General features: G+C 35.2%; 1 protein-coding gene across 3 annotated transcripts; it reads left to right on the forward strand.

Moving 5' to 3' along the window:
• Window positions 1-3,963: 3,963 nt before the first annotated feature.
• LOC146139869 (uncharacterized) lies at window positions 3,964-6,050 on the forward strand. Of its 3 annotated transcripts, none has more exons than XM_083392951.1 (4): window positions 3,964-4,136; window positions 4,485-4,691; window positions 5,122-5,355; window positions 5,764-6,050. In XM_083392951.1, exons 1-4 carry the CDS (start codon window positions 4,055-4,057, stop codon window positions 5,967-5,969), a joined length of 729 nt encoding a protein of 242 aa, XP_083249077.1. In that variant the 5' UTR covers window positions 3,964-4,054; the 3' UTR covers window positions 5,970-6,050. The 3 variants fall into 3 exon arrangements, with proteins under 3 accessions (XP_083249077.1, XP_083249079.1, XP_083249078.1); XM_083392953.1 differs by having other exon boundaries at window positions 5,794-6,050; XM_083392952.1 differs by having other exon boundaries at window positions 5,125-5,355.
• Window positions 6,051-16,316: the final 10,266 nt, after the last annotated feature.

The raw sequence follows: 16,316 nt of genomic DNA on the forward strand, positions 1-16,316 counted from the left end.
ATAAAATAATCTTTGGTTGGCTCTATTATCTTGAAACTGATGCCTGGCCGCCCTAAACAGACACCGCGTAACGCAATCTGATTTATGTTTATTGTCGCGTACAAACTGCAGTGATGTGGTTCTAGTGACCTCCAATGCAGACAGGGGAACGAAAATACGTAATGAATAGTGAAACTTACTAAACGAAAGGAATTAGGCTACGCTTCTTCGGAAACGGAACCTTTTACGCCCTTGCGATTACACAACAACGTTTATTTATTGCTACACTGCCATGAAAACATAATTATTTGCAAGGATTAGAAAGAAGTAAAATTTTAAACTTTAACTGGAAAAATTAATTTCACAAAAACCGCAAAACTTTTCGCTTGCAATGCTAGAATATAATGTGCAAATATAAAACGAATTTAATTTTTGAATATAATGCCACAAACTTTTTGTGGATATTGAAATTTCGTTAGGCACCAACAGGTTTAACGACGAAACCTGGTGAATATCAGCCTCTGTAATAAACAAGTCCCAACGAAACAGAACCTATCTAACGGGTGAAGCCTGTGGTTTTATTTAAAAAAAAAAAGTTTGCCACAATCTTACAAATAAAACCTGCACTAAATTGTATTTTTTTCAAACGCCAGAAGCCAGTATGCCAAATACAGACAAAACCTAAACGTCTCCCTGGCCATCGGATGTTATATATGCAGTTATGAAAACTGTTTAATATGTTTCAATAAGCCTTTAGATTTGGCAGTATAACCAGTCCATCGGAATGTATAATGTCACCTTAAAATTGTGTGCGCAATTTATTTTTTTATCTGAATAAACAAATACGAAATACTGTAAAAATTAGTCTAATTCCAGACTAAAATCTCACAGTTTAAGGAAATGTTATTATCGAAACTCCGCAAAATATTTTGACTATAATGGTAAAAGCAATAATCTATTTAGACAATGAAGATGATAAATGATTTTATATTCTCAAGTAAACCAAACAAAATCTGTCGTGGAATACTATTTACTATGGATGCCATATTTTTTTACATAATGTATGATAAACAAAACGATGGTTTAAGGGGCATGAAAAGGCCGGAAACGTAATAACGTTTTAAATTTTTAAGTATCCTTGCTGTTGTCACGCATAACAGTACGCAAACAAGCAGCTTAATTTTAGTGAAGTGCGACAATGTTTTTTGTTTATACCCTGTTCATTGTTCTTATTTTAAAAACGGATTTTGTTAATTGCGCCTCAAATAGTTTTGAGGGTCCATAATCTGGTACTCATAAAGTTAAAGTTTGAAAAAAAAAAAAAAAAAAACGAGTTTGCCTCAATCTTACAATAAACCTGCACTAAATGTTTTATAAACATACAGAGCAAAATATTTTAACTTTAACCAAAACACGCACTTCAAAGAAACATTACAATCTTCATTACCAGGATTAACATTTTAGACGCCAAGGCTTGGCATGAGTTATCTCAAAGTCGAATATTGGACAATATTAATAAGTGTCAGTGTGTAGTGCTGCAACTTTAACATTGTGTACAGCTTTTCAGACTACAATTGTTGATAGCCATAATAGGTTAAAAGGACAAAGATGTGGAGGCTGTCTCGCGCTAATAAGCGACAAAGGGGCACTTAGATTGCAGCGAAACAGATAATGTCAAACCGTTGCATTTTGCTTTAAAACGCCAGAAGCCAGTATGCCAAAAAAATATGCATACAAAACCTTAACGTCTCCCTGGCCATCGGATGTTAATATGCAATTATAAAAACGGTTTAATATGTTTCCATCAGTCTTTAAATTTCGCAGTATACCCAGTTGTTTGGAATTTAAAACGTCACCTTGAAATTGTGTGCGCAATCTAAATTTTTATCTGAATAAACAAATACGGAATACAATAAGAAACAGTCTCATAAATTCTAGACTAAAATCGTTTTAAGAAGGATATGAAATGTTTTAAATTTACAAAATAATTTGACTATATAATTTTGTAAAACCAATCAACTATTTATACAATGAAGATAATAAAATGATTTTTATATTCACATGTAAACTAAATAAAAATCGGTCATGGAATACTAATTACTAGGGTGGCCATATTTTTACCTAATCTCAAATAAACAATATAGTGGTTTGAAAAGACCGGAAACGTCATAACGTTTTTTAATTTTTTAAGCAACTTGTTATTGTCACGCGAAACAGTGCGCAAACAAGCAGTTAAATTATGTGTTTTCAATTGTTTATACCGTGTTCATTGTTCGAATTTAAAAAACGGATTTTGTTAATTGCGCCTCAAATAGTTTTTAGGGTCTATAATCTGGTACTCATAACGTTAAACTTTAAAACTTAACATATTCGGCTTTCATCTTTAAAATTTATTTTTATTATGTTAATTGGGTTTATAGGTTCAAAATTATGAGCGGGTTCTGTTTTTTCGCTATAAAATAGTGTGACGTTAAGTTATTTGAAGCTCTCTACGCCTACCTAGCGGCAGTAATATCAAGCAATATACCTCCCTATTGTAGTTTTGCTAATATGCTATAATATGTGATTCAAATCGCTAGTAAACCATAAAAATGATACTTCGAATCCCTTGTTTGTTTTTCAGGGGTGGACAACCCAACAATCGGGTGGTTTTGTGGGAAATTACTACAAATAATTGATTTGAACTTAGTTAAAAAAAAGAATGTTGTAGATTTTTGTGTTTTTTTTTGTGGTTTAAGGGTTGGGGTAGCATTTTTTAAAGGGCGTTTGAAAAAAAATAATTAAAATATTGTTTTGAATGTTGGTTTCGTTTATCTTTGGTTTCGGGGAAATCAAACACATTTGTTTTAATGGACTGCATGTTTGTCATTAATAGGGGATGGGGGGTGGGAGGTAATAAGTTTTTTTTTGTTTAGGGGGGGGGGGGGGGGGGTAAATCAATAGGCATTTTTGTTTTGTAAAAATATTGGCATCTACGTCAGAAGTGAAGGCAGGAAATTTTCGGCCCATATTTGTTTTTGCTTGCAGAAACAAGACAAGGGAAAGTACAACTTAATGCAAAGCGTAAAACGAATAAACAAAAGTATAATAAATAATAATACAGAAGCCAACCTGGTATATACCCATATTTATAATGACCCAATTATTGAATCACCCATGGAAATAAGGCCCTGAAAAATACCCCATGACAAAATATACAACAACCGCAACCCCGTCTAGTTTTCGTTGTTTATGAGTCTTTTTGTCGTTACCATGTAAGCTACGTGCGCAATTATCACAAAAGGTGGAATATTGCTTTATCACAAAAGGTGGTATAAAAATAGAACTCATTTGCTTTGTACCTTTGTCCTTGTCTTAGATGAAAATACGGTTAGGACTAGGAGTAATTTATTTCAAGTTCGTAATGCAAGATCTAAAATTAAAGAAATCATAATGAAAATTAGGAGGTGTTTTATAGCAGTAAGTTTTCATTATTGCATACATTCATGCTGTGTCGTAGTTTTCCGAATTCTTACCCAGACAACCAATTCCGACATCCATTATGGTCGCGGCCCTAGTTAGGAAACCATGGGTATTAATTGATTTGCAAAGGCATATTAAATTAAAGGCACAATACGAGCCTATGAAGTAACCGAACTATAAGGGTAATCTGTCGTATTTGCTTTGCAAACATTGCAATTTCCGCGACAAACTGTAATAGTTTCAGTCCTTATCGATTTACATATTACATTCTATTGCGTCAAGCAGGAACCTCATATAAGCAAGTTTCACTTCGATATTAACCCTCGATTTTAAATTACAGGAACCAATTAATTTACATGAATCATCAATGTTCCTTAAACAAATTCCGACTGAACAATATCGCTTGCGTCACCGGGAATTGCATGGAGGTGAATTGCTTGTCTTATTTCCGACTTTAGGCTTGCAGTAATAGGCTGAAGTCAACCTTAACAACATTTTACGCTGGACTGCTGAAAGTTTAAAAACAGATTGTGTGGAACTGGTCGACCACAGTGGTCACTTGGCGGTAAGCAGCTTTTTGACAAGAAAACAGAATAGAACTCAACGCCAAAGGATGAAGACGTTTCAAACGTGTTTTGTGCTATTTGTTGTTTTTCAGTGCCTAGTTTCTGCAAGAACGATTACACGCTTTGTAGGTATGGTATTGTCTAGGATTACTGTACTGTTGTAAGCTGATGTAATAAAAGGGTTTGACAAATGGTTGTAATATTCTTTTATTCTTCTACTTTAATTTAAAGTTTCGTCAAGTGACAATATACGCATGAAAACTAAAACAGTTTAAATTGATTTTTTTACTGATTGCAATTAGGAACTCTTTCTATGATAGAAACCTGTTAAGTAAACAATTTGTAGGGTAGGTCGATTTTTTGCAGGTAAGTAATGGCCAAACAGGTAGTACCACAGCAAGGTAACACAATAAAAAGATATAACATAATCAATGGAAGTATAATGAACATTACTATCCCGATATACGTTTTTCTCAGGGGAGACCCATAAAGGCCCGTGTTGGGAAAAAAGAAATTTAAACTCGGAAAGTAATGTGATGTGTTCGGGAAACTACGATAGTTTCTACAATCCTGAGCAGTGTGACGTCAAACAGAAGTGCTGGTGCGTGAACTGGAAGACAGGAGAGTCTGTTTCGACTGCTTTTCACGAGAGAGGATCCGTCAATTGTTTTAAGATAGAACAAGGTTCGGTTCAAATATTTTTGAATTGGTCAAATTAAAAAAAAATGATTATTTAAAAAGAAAATCATTTTTCTTATATCTTTTTTAATATGTTAAAAAATAGTAAGTATTTTAAGCAAAAAAGAATTGGTTTAGGTCTTGTGGATAAACCTACTAACATTAGGACGATTGATTGGACCTACTAAAGGTTTGCATTTGTTTGTTTTTTTCAAAATGTTATCCATCTGAGTTTAAGCACATGAAACAGTTCGCAAGTATTCTGTGTCGTGTTTGTTGTCTTTGATATTCTCTACATTGCTCAGGATTGGGCAAGTTAACGATTTTCATAGTCCAACAATTTTAAAACCTCTGACTAGAACTATAGACCAAAGCGCATTCAAACTGACTTGACGCAATAGATGCAACGAAACGTTCTTTTTTTTAATGCCGGAAGAAGGAGGCGCAACTAGCGAAACCACAGCGTGTCTGCAAGAATGGCGCGACCGGATTTTGGTAAAGGAGTCGCCCGTTCCATACTGTAACCCTGAAACTGGCGAGTACGAGCACATGCAATGCAACGAAGCCGACGACGAATGTTGGTGCGTCAATGTGACGACAGGAGTCGAAATCCCGGGGACCAGGACAGACCGGATAAATTCTTTCGCCAGCGAGTGTCTGGTCAACATAAGTAAGTCGTTCCGATCTCCAATGAACAAACCATTGAACCAAATAGCTGACCTGGTAATTATAATTGTTATCCAACGTTTCGGCGATCTATTCAACTAGCCTTCTTTGGGTCAATTTAAAAATTCGTTTTATATATTAAATACAATTGATCAGAGGAGATATTTTGATTAATCATGTCGGCTACTGGTAGGAACACCCTTGTCGGCGGTTATTTAAGTTTAAGTTGTTTTCTAGTACATATGGTTGCAAAACACGGATCTAACCAACCAAGTGCCGCAAACATTTATTTGAAAGCGCATGTGTGACACTTTTATTCTTTACAACAATGAATATTGGAAAACAAACTAAACTGAAATAACGCTAACGTGCATGTATTACACAGTACAGTAAAAACTCTATTGGTGTTCAGGATTGACCGCAAATCTGTTTGAATACGCAGCGGGGTTTCACACATACTGCCTCCGGCAGGCTTACGAATGGCGAGGCGCCCGTCACGGCCGAGCACCAACGTGCGATCCGGAAAATTTACGCCGCGCCAATGCTCGACGTACTTGGAGACACAGTGCTGGTGCGCAGACGTTGAGACAGGGCAAAAGATCGAAGGCACTATTATGAACCGATGGGTCGGCTTCGACATCGCCTGTGCAAATATAACGAGTAAGATAATGTTGACGACTAAGATGGACTTAAATTAAAAATAAACAACCTTAACATTTCAAGGAACATTCAAACTTAAACAAATTGCAAAATAGACAGCAACATATTTTTTGGTTTTAAACATATATAGCATGGAATATCATTGTCAAATTTACCCCCTAAACTTGCCTAATTAACCATTTGTGGGTAACATACACCACAAATCCAAATAATGGTCTTAAAAAATAATATAATCCTTGCATGATGTCCTCGATTCTTGTAAAAAAAATAACTTAAGGGTCAACTCAGCATTCTTCCATTCGGTACTTCATGCATTTACAATAGAAAACTATAGCATTCATCGGAGTTCTCTATTTTAAAGCGCAAAATCGTAAAACCAAATATTCAATAACTAGACGAAATACCCGGCGTTGCCCAGGTTAAATATAATATTTTTCAGTTATTTTAACTGGTTAAAAATGAATACACCACAATAATCACCATAATGTACGAAGTATACCTGAATTTTGTCTGATTTGACAAAATGAAACAATCGATCATACTGTGGGCTCTTTATCACTTTTGTATATTACGTTGCTACTGCTGGCCTCATGTTATACCCAATGATTATGGAAGATAAATGTGGTAATCAGAATATACCCTAAAGGTAATGTTACGGATAGCGTAAGAACTTCGTAAGAGGCTGAAATAATGCAAACATATTTTTTGTAATGTCATAACAAATTCGCTTATGCCTAAACGTTTGCACTACGTGTCACTAAATAGAAATTTCAAATCATGTGATGATTGTGATGTGTTTCAAATCATGTCATATCTTGTGTCTAACAAAAGGTAAACCTAATGCTTCCCCACGTTCAGAGTAACACCCCACAGCCCGTGTGAAAGCAGCATTAATGTAATGGCGTGTTTAATTGTGTGCTTATCTGCGTGGCTCTAAAGATTTAATTTTTGGTCTCCGTCAACTCCCATTATTTTTGCATTTGGTTGAAACAGTGTAAAAATAAAAAGTTGACATTCAAAAATCAGTTTTGTGTCTGAAATAGGCAACTAAAGGAAAGGCGCGAACACGCTCTCAAAATTTAATTACTAATCACGTGTTACCAGCATTGTATAACCTTTTTCCTGAAGCCGCATGTTATAGCCGATAATTTAAAAAAGTATATTTAACTTCAAACCAAATTGCAACGATGTGTGTTTTAAAAAATGGAGCTACTAAACATACTATTTAACATTAAACAAAATTGCAACGATGTGTGTTTTAAAAAATGGAGCTACTAAACATACTATTTAACATTAAACAAAATTGCAACGTTGTGTTTTTTTTTAAATGGAGCTACTAAACAGACAACCTTGGCTAAACAGTAAACACGTCTCGCATATTTTACGTAACAAAAACCCGTGACATATGTCGATCAAAAATTACTAACAAACGTAAGAAAGCCGCAGCACCAATTGTTTAAATTGCGCGAAATTCGAGCAAATACGTAATCCTGGTAGGTACCATACTGCATCCAACGAAAAAAAAAACGTTTGAAAAGTAAATTTGCTTAGTGTTCGAACAGCTGAAATAAACGCGATATCTTGCAAACTTATTCCAAATGTTGCGTAGTCTATACTCGGTTAGGGTTGCTGTACGTTGTCTGTGAAGTGTCCTAATGTCTTATGAAAAAATGTTACGGAACACGCTGCAATAAACGCAATGTTTTGCGAGCTTAAGCTTTATTTACGTGGTTAAACAAACTGCAAAAAGCTATTAAACAAAATGTAGAAATTTTGCAACATAAAATTTTAATTTTACCAATGCAATGTACTTGACTTGATATTTTCCTATAAATGTTTGGAAACGTTTTACCCTTATACGTCAAGATGTTTTGCGAGAAGTCGCAAGCGCCCTTTGTATTTAACATGCAAACAAAGTACAATGCTGCGTGATGTTTTTGAAATGCTACGACTAAATAATCAACTATATTACACGTCACTTGGGTAAGCATGTCGTACATCTTTTAAGCAACGAAACCCCCTAACATTTGTCAATTGAGAATAACTTTCAGACGTAAAACTTTAGGTTGTAGCAATGTAGCAGCAATTGTTTAGATATGCTAAATAGCGTGATATATGCAATCACGGCATCATCAGTCTCTAAAAAACGAAAACAAAATAATGTAAACACTTGAACCATTTTATAAACTAGAACCTATAGTGACTGATTATGAATGAGACAAGAAAGTCTATACTGTTTTGCACCATTCGAAGTCATTGTCGTCATTAACGTGCATTAGGACGAGGAGATATCTTCATTTTTACATATTAAGTTTGCACTCTGTCAAGTATTGCGTAGTTAAACACGTCCGTTGTACGATGTCCGTGTAGGTTTCCTGACGTTTGTGATTTTATTTAAGTATGTATATATAAAAAAAAAATTGCTGAACCTTTGCACTAAACGCCAAAGTAAGCTGCGTCCAACGTCAGCCACCTTAACCCGTTGAAAATATAAATTGCTTACTGTTCAAACTGCGAAGACAAACGCGATGTTTTGCGAACTCTGCCTAAATTTGGCATTTATTACGGAAAAATATACTTTGTTTTATTTTTTTATGTCCAGGCAGGTAATTGCACTTGAAAAAAAGTTTTGCGCGGATACGGTAAACTTGGACTATATTTTACGTACTGCGACAACAAACGCAATATTTTGCGAACTTTGCCTATATCTGGCATTGTTAAATTTAAGTCTTTACTTGGAACGTTGCACACGTTCGTTAACATGAATTATACTATGTGAGGTGCTTAATCCCGGAACCATACTTCTTCCAACGTAAGTAAAATCTCGCTTAAAACTAAAAATGGGTTACTATTAAAACCGCTGGAAGGATTAATTACCCAACGGCTAAGCATGTCAAACATCTTTTAACTTGAAAACATTAAAGTAAGAAAGTCGATTCTTCGCAATTTTGCGAACTCTACCTAAATTTCACGTTGTTGTAATATACATCAATAATTTCCTAAACATAATAGTCTTTAGTTGTAAACATTAAAATATTACTTTATTAAGGAAAAATACGTAATTTTATTTTTTATTTCCAGGAAGATAATTGCGCTTGAAAAAAGTTTTGCACGGATACGTTAAATAATTTGATTAAACCAATATACTAATTTTATTAAACAAATATACTTAATTTTATTTTTTATGTCCAGACAGGTAATTGCACTTAAAAAAAGTTTTGCGCGGATATGTAAAACTTGGACTATGTTTTACTTACTGCGACAACAAACGCGATATTTTGCGCACTCTGTCTAAATTTGGCACTGCTGAACTTAAGTCACACACACACACACACACACACACACACACACACACACACACACACACACACACACACACACACACACACACACACACACACACACACACACACACACACACACACACACACACACACACACACACACACACACACACACACACACACACACACACACACACACACACACACACACACACACACACACACACACACACACACACACACACACACACACACACACACACACACACACACACACACACACACACACACACACACACACACACACACACACACACACACACACACACACACACACACACACACACACACACACACACACACACACACACACACACACACACACACACACACACACACACACACACACACACACACACACACACACACACACACACACACACACACACACACACACAACCACACACACACACACACACACACACACACACACACACACACACACACACACACACACACACACACACACACACACACACACACACACACACACACACACACACACACAACACACACACACACACACACACACACACACACACACACACACACACACACACACACACACACACACACACACACACACACACACACACAACCACACACACACACACACAACCACACACACACACACACACACACACACACACACACACACACACACACACACATGTTGTATAATTAATCAATAAACCTGTTCAACTTCTAAAAACTGGTAAGAGTTTACGAGTGCAAACACTGTCAATTCCACCCCAGTAAAAAACACTATGAAGGTTGTATTACCTTTTTTCATATATTCCTTCAAAATACCCTGCGCACATAAATAAAACAAAAAACAAAACCCTCACTTTTTTTCGTTAACAAAAATTGACAGCTTTTATATTTCTTTACTGAACAGTGACTGTCGTTGAAAAAACGTTTGTGGACAAAACTCAGGCTGATTCGATTTTGGACAAGCCAGAGAGGGGAGATATGTGTTTGGGGGATGTTGATATTAAGGATAGTACAGTAAAATTATGCGTTTGTTACTAACATTCACGTCAAGGTGAATTTACTCTTTTGCGAAATAGTTCGTGTATAAGGGTCATAGATATGAGATAGTTGGATTTTTCAAGTTTAGAGATTTTAAAGAAATCAAGTTTTCATGCAATGAATAGTATTGGAGCAAAAAAGAACCCTAAATGGGGCAAAACTCACCCCCACAAGGTAGTCCGTTGGATTAGGCCTACTAGAGTAACTGAACTTCTAACTTTTTTATTGTTCTTTTTTGGTTACCTTTTCTGTAAAACATTTTTGAACAGGATTAAATTAGGTACTTAATATTTCAGTAGGCTATTATATGTTTAGATCAATTTTGCATTAAAACCAAACAATCAGAATTTTCAACAAGATCTGTTATAAAAAGGTCGATCGATAAAGGTTTTAATGAATATTTTTTACCCTAAAAAATTGAAAATTTGACCTAAAAATTCATTTTTTGCCAAAATTTAAACCAAGAAATACATTGATTTAAACAACATACTGTTCTTTGAAGTAGGGGAAGTGGAACATGGGGACCAATGGAACACTAGCGTGTTGCGCCCCCTGTTGGCGGAACTAAATAAAATTTTGGTTGTGGAAATAAGATTCACATGGATATGTCTCATTATACCAGTCCATCCTGCCATCTCCTTAAGCGTATTTAAACTCAGTGGCATTGTTCATTATGTGCACGATACCTAACAATAACCTCAGGTCTATTTTACGTTGCGTTATTTTATTTTTTTATTTTACCGCTGGTGGTGTTTGTAAAAATACATTGGTGTTGGCAAAGTGCCTAAACTTGGCCCACCGAGATATATACAACTGTCTGTATAATTTTGGAAGTAAAAAAAAGTAAATGAAAAGAAAGTAATATTATAACAAAACATTTTATCACTCTATATGAGGTGGAAAATTTGTTTGAAGGTCAATTTTAATAATTATACAATATTTAGTCAAAAAAATCATTTTTCCAAGGCAGAATGCTCCCAGTTTGTACAGTATGGAACGCAGTGAAAAACTCTTTTGTCTTGTTTGCAAAAAAACATTGCTAGAAGAAAATCTAATACTATAGAGTTTGCATATTGGTAAATCAAAAATCTTGGTTGGACCACGATTAAACACCTAACACAAACAAACCTAAAATTATTTTAAAGCGCCGCATATTTCAGCCAGGTAACAAGATTTTTGTAGATTGTTTACAATTAAACAAAGCTCACCGTTCAGAGTCTTAAAACAGTTGATGGTACACTCTTTGTTGTAAGCGGCAGAATGGGATTTCCTGTTTTCCAATTCAAGCACAATTTAACACACAGCTCAGCTGTAGTGTAAACAGGCCTTAAAGATGCTGGCTGAAGAGAGGTAAAAAATATTTATTCTTTTTCATTAATTTTGTATTGAAGTTACCTACTTGTTAACAAACAAAACAAACAATCAAAAACGTATATAGCAAAATTGTCAACATTAATAACTGTAGCGTGAAGCCTAAAGAGTTTGACGCCACTTCAGAACAGAGGGTTGCCCACTTGGATGACTAAACTGTAAAGTTGCTATGTCCATCACATTTGTAGGGCTTTGAAAGTGAATGATTGGTTCTGATTATGGTGCTATAACAATTGTGATTTTTTATTGGCTACAGATCTAACATACACATAACCTGTTCAAATTTTTGTCATCTTAAAGGTAGCCATGCCTTGATTGTTATAACAAGCTTTTTTATCAGCGCCATGTCAGGTTACCTTTACACGGAATTTTCAATATGAGAACATCGTTCTGCAGATGCAAAGAAACCACTTTTGTGTCGCTAACTTATCTTCAATATATGGTTAAAATTCTTTTGGGTCCTGCAATGTTTCCCATATTTAATTGTACTTAAATGCAGTGTTGGTTAACAGAATCATTTTGTTTTATTCACTATTTTTTTCTGTTACATGTTTATTATAAGATGTGTATTCCCTCAATTTTTGAGGTAAATATGGTAGCATATTGCTAACATTTTGGTTGCAATTTGATTTTTTTTTATTGTAATAAAAAATATAATTATTACTCGCACATTTTTGAATTATTTCTTGCGACGTTTGATGAATTGATTTCATTATTACAGCAGCAAGCTCATTATCAGCTTCAGTTATATGTTCTTTCAAACTCGCCAGACATACCATTTATTGACAAAATCAGTGCAGTTATAAAGAAAGATAATAAATTTTAATGACATTCAAGAGAACAACTTACCCATGCCTAAACACAAATCAGCATAGTTGCCATGTTTTTCCAACAGTAAATATTTAGAATTACATTAAATTATATCTATATTTTTGTAGAACAATCTAGTAAAAAAATCAAAAAATATGTTGCATCAAGGGTATTGCTTGGATCTAAGATTGTCTATTTCGTAAAACATGGCTATTTTTTTAATTTTTACGCATTGGTCTAGAACAGGGATGGCGAACTTTTCATCGCGCGGGTCACAAACACGACCTTAATCCTTACAAAATGATCAAGTGGGTCATATATTTAATTATTTGCTAATTTTATGCAAACTCTTCTGCTGCGTCGTTTTAAGTGTTATTGTCTGTCTTGGTAATTCAAGGTTTTTAGATAATTTCCAAATTCAGACTCTCAGAAATAGTAAGAAGCTAAATAGTTAACAAATGCTGCAGCATTTTTATTGGATTACAGGAGTTCAGCAGAAAGATTTTTTAGCATGGTTTATTGCTTTAACCAGAGTTTTTTTAACTTTTAGTCTGCAAACTCTTCATTTTTCTTAAAGGATTCCCACCCTTTACGTTTTACAGCAATAAACAAAAGTCTTTCTGTGCACATTTGTTGAAGTGCCTTTAAGTTAGGCCTACTTACCACCCTAAAACACTTTTTTTATATTAATCCTTTTTTTGTATTTTTAGAGAGATTAGTGTGTCATTAAAAATCTGTGGTGGGGACAGTGGCTCGCCATCCCTGGTCTAGAATCTTACCCACGAGTCAAAAACAATTATTAATGGCAATTATATTTGTTCTGATCCTTGACACATACACCCAAACGCTAACGCACACCCTAACACAAATAATATGTGTTGAACAGTTATGTAGTGGAATCTAAAAAATATATCTAAACTAGAATCTATAATGCATATAGTGTTAAATCTATACCAAAAAATATATTTAGAAATAAATAATGACAACGATAAGCCTGGTTCTAATTAAAGGCAGAACTTTATTAATTTTGATACGCCCTATAAACAACTCGCGTAAAAGTTATATCGTAATGAAATTTTGTCCGATTTAATTTAAATCAGACAAAATTTAAATCGGACTTAATTTAAAGGGACAAATTATATTCCGATTTAACTTAAATCGGACAAAATTTAAATCGGAAAGGAATTTTGTCCAATTTAGCTTAAATCGGAATATAATCTGTCCCTTAAATTAAATAGGACAGAAAATTTGTCCGATTTAAATTTTGTCTGATTTAATTTAAATCGGACAAATTTTCAGTTCGATTTAAGCTAAATCGGACAAAAAAGTTGTCCGTAGAAGCGTATTTGTTTTTTTCCAAACGGCGCCCCATACTTTCCAGCACGGAAACTGTTTCGGCGACTCTCTTGAACAGCAAGTTATAAACTACTGTTAGTACACCGAAAGCCATTGCAGACTCACCAAATCTGTTGATCTATGTTGCAAGCAGGGCAGGCTAGAAAAACAACTAGCCTGCAGTGAGGTTCGAACTCACTACCTCCGGTCAAGCCGGGGCCGGCGCTCTACCAACTGAGCTATGCAGGCTCAGGGGGGAGCGAGCCGAGAAACAACTATACTCTAATGCTTGCTCAATCTGTTAGTACAAGTAATTCAATTGAAGGGGATCCACAGTACCATATCATTTATTCAATGAAACATGCACACATGGTGTGCTCATATCTGAGATCTAGCCCTTCTGAAGCTGCTTTTTGACCAACGATTACGGCGTACGTATAATTAGTACACCGAAAGCCATCGCAGACTCACCAAATCGGTTAATCTATGATGCAAGCAGGGCAGGCTAGAAAAACAACTAGCCCGGGACCGTCGCTTTACCAATTGAGCTATGTAGGCTCAGAGAGGAGCGAGTCGAGAAACAACTATACTGTAAGTACATACTAAAGTTTTACGTTCAAGCCAAGTTTTATCCTTACGTTCAAGCCCTCCGGAAATGGCACCTGATTTAACTTTTGAGTTGTTCATCAACATTTCTCGCTAGCTAATTAGTTCGAAAAATTAATTGGGGTTTGTTAGTTGTAACTATGAGGTAGAATAATTTAGTTCTTAATAGTGAACCAAGTTACAAAAAAAGGACAAAAATCGGAGGTTTTATAACGTTTTTGTAGGATTTCAATATAGTTGCACGACAATTTTTCGAGATACATTACTGAAAGAAAATTTATAGTAGGCCTACGTAGTCAAACAAATTTGGATTTTCTATTAAAAAATAATTAGTTAAATTTATTTAAATATTTAAACTAAAAGGGCAAAGATTCCATGAAAAAATTAACCAATATTTTTGAAGTACCAGCAACTGGAAATTACCCCCTTTTTAACATTTATACAGAAAACGGATGTTGATAATATCAGATCGGAGCCGACACCCGATGTCAAGTGGAAGTATTGCTCGTTCGATGTTTGAGTGCTTTTGTTGCGATACAAACCTAATTTCAAATTTATTTATGAATAGCAGCCATGATTTGCGACCAGGGCTTTGGAGCAGGCGTAAATGTTAAACGGCTCCGGCTCCAGATCCGGAGCTCTATTTTATCATGGTTAGCTCCAGCTCCGGAGCTTATTGATACCACTGCTCCTGAGGTTTAAGGCTGAACGTTTAATTTACAATACCTATATAGCGTTTCAAAATATTCACAAACGAAACACCACAATGGTTAGTTAGAAAAGGTGCGCCAAAGAGGCAACAATTCTTAATTTTGTGAACGGTTGCTGTTAAATTATGTGAATTCAGCTAGTGGAAGGCTAGTAGCATAGCATGTTATGAAATAGGAGCTATTTTTAAACAATTGGCTCCAGCTCCTGTTCGGGCTCCATTTAAATTTTACGTAGAGCTCCGGCTCCAGTTCCGGGTCCGTTAAAAATGCACGGCTCCGGGGCTCCGGCTCCACGCTCCGGCTCCGAAGCCCTGTTTGTGACCAATACGGCGATTCTACATTTGAGGTAAATTTGTCAAAAATGGCAGATTAACAACTGGAGGAAATTAAACTTTCTAACGCCAAAGTAAATTTCGACCTAATAACCTAAAACTACCTTAAATTTTACCTTATTGCTTGTTAGAGCATAGAAACAGTTTTGTCTTAATTATAGGGCATCAGTATCGGAACAACATTTTCAACATCTGATATCTCTAAAGTTAACAAGAGGAACTGACAAACTCGATCGCTTTAAGCAAAGATATAGGCCTTATTTTTGTGAACACGTAAGATAAATATAAATATGTAGACCTACATATAAACAGTTTCGTTTTAATACCAAATATTCATAGTATGAATCTGACTGACGATTTTTTGTCATTTTTGAATCTTTTTGTCGTTACCTTTGCTAAAAGTGCGCAATTATCATAAAATTGCTAAAAATAGAACTCATTTGCATTGTACCTTTGTCCTTTTGTTGAATGATGAAAATACGGTTAGGACTATAGGTGTAATTTATTTCAAGTTTGTAATGCAAGATCTAAAATTCAAAAAATCGTGATGAAAATTAGGAGGGGTTTTATAGCAGTAAGTTTTCATTATTGCATACATTCATGTTATGTCGAATTTTTCCGAATTCTTACCCAGACAACCAATTCCGACATCCAATAAGGTTGCGGCCCTAGTTAGGAAATCATGGGTATTAATTGATTTGCAAAGGCATCTTAAATTAAAAGCAATAAAAGCCGTTGACGTAACCGAACTTTAAGGGTGATCTG

Source organism: Ascidiella aspersa, chromosome 6, assembly GCF_963924565.1.
Source record: "Ascidiella aspersa chromosome 6, kaAscAspe10.2, whole genome shotgun sequence".
NCBI classification, from domain to species: Eukaryota; Metazoa; Chordata; class Ascidiacea; order Phlebobranchia; family Ascidiidae; genus Ascidiella; species Ascidiella aspersa.

What these genes read in the sequence shown, in the direction of transcription:
- LOC146139869 (XM_083392951.1), top strand. Translation starts at nt 4,055, where the DNA reads ATGAAGACGTTTCAAACGTGTTTTGTGCTATTTGTTGTTTTTCAGTGC. An exon ending in AACGATTACACGCTTTGTAG is followed by an intron (nt 4,137 to 4,484) that starts GTATGGTATTGT and finishes CGTTTTTCTCAG; the next exon opens with GGGAGACCCATAAAGGCCCG. An exon ending in TTGTTTTAAGATAGAACAAG is followed by an intron (nt 4,692 to 5,121) that starts GTTCGGTTCAAA and finishes TAATGCCGGAAG; the next exon opens with AAGGAGGCGCAACTAGCGAA.